Genomic DNA, 3,394 nt, shown 5'->3' with positions numbered 1-3,394 from the left:
TAGACCCCCGTCCGCATAGGGCTTCACTAACGGCCCGAGCAGAGAGGGCGCACGGCGGGGCACGAGGGAACAACGGAGACGCTACCGATGACGCGAACCGAGGCACGGACGCCGGCGGGGACGGGGAGGGCGACAGCGACGTCGAGGTTGACGCAACCGTATCGAGAGCGCCACCCAAAAAGGGGCGGACAGCCATGGAGGTCACCGAATGGAGGGCGAACGGCACGATGCGAAAAGGCAGGGCGAGGCGGATGGAGAAAGAAGTGCCGAGAAGGCCATGGTGGAGGGGAGGGACGGGAGGACGAAAGAAGGGCGAGGAGGACGAGCGGCCCGCACAGACCGCGAGCAGACAGCGCCTGCTGGCCATTTCGAGACATTCGCCAAGAACGCTAGCTACATGGGAGGGCTTCGTGAAGGATGGATTGAAAAACATTCGAACAAAGAAGAGGCGACGGGAGGAACCGGCGGAGGATGCAGTGACGTGAGACACACACACACACACACACACACACACACACACACACACACACACACACACACACACACACACACACACACACACACACACACACACACACACACCGCTCACCCACGCGCACTGGGCCTTGCACTTTGAATGCCGTGGGGCTCCTGTCGTCAGACGTGGAGACGCGAGGGTTGCCCCCCCTTGCCCCACCACCTCGTGTGTGTGGAGAAGTTTACCTTACCTTACCTTACCTTAGGGCGTAGGGGGGGTGTCTGTGGAGGGGCAGGCTGCTCACCCACGTGCACCGGGCCAGTGCTTGCACTTTGAATGCCGTGGGGCTCCTGCCCGTGTCCGGGCGTGGAGATGCGAGGGTCGCCCCCCCTTGCCCCACCACTTTGTGTGTGTGGAGAAATCTACCTTAATGCGCCAAGTTCCAGAACATATATATAGACTGGAGTGGCGATGGGTGCGTTACAAACAGTGATCGGGCACTGCCGCCGATCGATGCTTGGCCGCCGTGAGTCAAGCCAGCCCCAAACTGCGGAGCTCCACTTGCACAGACCGCTCACAGCGGTCACGAGCTGGCCCGCTGGCCGCCTTAGCCCGGCCACAATCGCGGCACAGTCTCTGTCATGTGTCGACGCCGAGACAGTGCAGCCAGCGCAGCCAGAGCATGCCGGCATGGGGTGAGACGGACCAGCAACGCAGCGCTGAGCAATGCACGCGCACGGCACGGGTCAGGCACGACTCCTACAGTCGCGATGCCACCACACCGAACGGCTGGCAGCGACAGCCAATGCCAATGCATGCTGAGGACGAGTGGCGGCGTGCAGCTGCTGACCAACAAATTATCGCCGCGACTCATCCGTAAAGCCGCCACGCGACCAACTCGTGCACAGGCGGCCATACTGAGCGCGATGGCGACACAGCTGGGTGCGAGATAGCGGCCTCCGACCCGTCTCGCGCATTATCTCGGCCTCGTCGAGCAGTACCAGTGACGCGTCCTGTGCCGGCGAGGATGATGAAGCGAGGTGCTCGCGCAGAGTGTGTGCTTAACAGCGGCGCGAGACCACCGATTAGCTCGGCGATCGACGACACACACACGCACGACTCGTCTGCGAGTGATCTCGGCCGCGTTTCTGTCGTCGAGATGGCCGTATCGAGGCTGCCGGCTGCCGGGAAGACGGTATCAGCAGGCGTTCCAGAAGGCGCGAAATCATGTATTTACTCGCGCGAAGAGCAGCGCGATGGTCCGAGAAGGGTGTGGCGGGAGCAGTTGGATGTACGGGAAGGGAGTCGGAGGTTGCATCAGCCCTAAATGAATCTCTAATCAAAGATATACCCCCTATATACTCTTCTAATGCATGATTTTGGACTGTGAATGTGATGTTCCACAGTAGATGGAGTAACATTTGAATGAAAAGAGCATTTGAATGAGGTGTGAATAGCATTTGAATGAGGTGTGGAACATCACATTCACAGTCCAAAGTAAAGAATATAGGTACTATGCGAAGCAATCCGCCGTGATCTCGAGGTGAACAGCGTCTGCGAGCTTCGACGATCTCTCGCTAGTGTGTCACTCAAACGCGTTTCTCTGTAGGTGAGCTGCTTGCTGCTGGCGCCAGCTGTGCGACACTCTCAGCCGAGCTCTGAGCCGCTCCTCGCCCCGTGTCGTAGGCCATTCGACGGCTCATGCGCTAGGTTCGCCCATGGCAGCGTGCGGCTTGCCGCGCGTCGCTGCCGTCTTGCTCGCGGCAGCACCAGCTCTGTCGCGCCCGCTGCCGCCGCCCTCGGCCAACACGGTCGCGCCGGGTCTACCCGGTGTCCCTCTCGCCGTCGCCAGCGCGCGCAGAACCGGAACCGCCGGCGAAACCGCCTATAGGTGTGCTACGCGCCGAGGCACCGTCGGGCCGGCCACCAGCCGTCGCCGCCACCACACTCGCTGCCCTCGGCTCCGCCGCCCTTGTGCGAGCTGCATCGCTGACATATTAAGCTACGTGTGAGTCACTCTCCGCCCTCGGCGCGACTAGTCAGCAATAGCGAGTGTGTGCGTCGCTGCTAGAGCCGGCCGAGGCAGTCCCGAGGGCTCCTCGCAGCGACTCGAGCGGGTCCGAATTCACTCGGCGACCGGTAAACTAGCGACGGTGTCACTTTTCAAAGACGTACGTAACACGCGGACCGCCTCCCCCACCGTGCGATTGCCTTCAGTGGCCGCCAGACGTCCGGACCGCTCGCTTCTTGTGTGCAGCAGGGATTGCTGGCGAATGCCGCAAGTGGCTTTGGTGCTCGCGAGCACCCTCGCATACCCTTTCTTCGGCCTAGGGCCAAGCCTCCGGTCCCGTGCCGCCCACATGTTGCCCGACTTGGATGCCTGAGGCACGGCTGTGGCCGGTAGTGCACGAAAAACGAGAAAACAGGCATTTTCGATTTCGCCGACTTTGCCCATTAAAAATACGTACGAGCAGGTGCGGTTTGTCTCGGTCAGCCAGTTCGGCGCGGGCGCGTTCTTGAACGCGATCCCGACCCGCGCGCACTTCCGTCTGCCCTCGTACGTGCTGCGCTTCGCGCTGCAGCGCCGCTTCGGATTGCACCTGTCGATGATGACGGACGTTATGGCGGACGGCATCTACAGCCAGCACGGTCTGCCCTTTGACGCCCTCGGCGACGTGGCGCAGAACGACGGCGCGGCGGGCCACCAGACGCGGCACAAGGAGGTCCTCCTGGACCTCGTCGAGCTGCTGCGGGGCAAGCTGGGGCGCGGCGCTGTGGAGCACGAGTTTCACTGCGAGCACAGCACTACGAGGACGGACTTGTACATTTACCAGGGCGTGATTGGGGACCTGCCATGCATCGGCGACACGAAGATCTTTGCCGGTGTGCCGTCGGACCCCTCGGGGGCGGGGCGCATGGGGGCGTTCGTCGCTTGCG

The 3,394-nt window shown here is 62.0% G+C and overlaps 1 protein-coding gene across 1 annotated transcript; it reads left to right on the top strand.

Moving 5' to 3' along the window:
• Window positions 1-2,042: 2,042 nt before the first annotated feature.
• EMIHUDRAFT_433907 (hypothetical protein) lies at window positions 2,043-2,640 on the top strand (the record flags this gene model as incomplete). The annotated part of the gene is made up of 3 exons (XM_005787962.1): window positions 2,043-2,066; window positions 2,144-2,278; window positions 2,349-2,640. Coding segments are annotated over 3 exons (280 nt in total), but the record flags the coding sequence as incomplete, so codon positions are not given.
• Window positions 2,641-3,394: the final 754 nt, after the last annotated feature.

The sequence above is a fragment of the Emiliania huxleyi genome, assembly GCF_000372725.1.
Source record: "Emiliania huxleyi CCMP1516 chromosome Unknown EMIHUscaffold_14, whole genome shotgun sequence".
NCBI lineage: Eukaryota > Haptophyta > Isochrysidales > Noelaerhabdaceae > Emiliania > Emiliania huxleyi.
The sequence above is the reverse complement of the archived record's forward strand: the minus strand, read 5'-3'. Positions and strand labels throughout refer to the sequence as shown.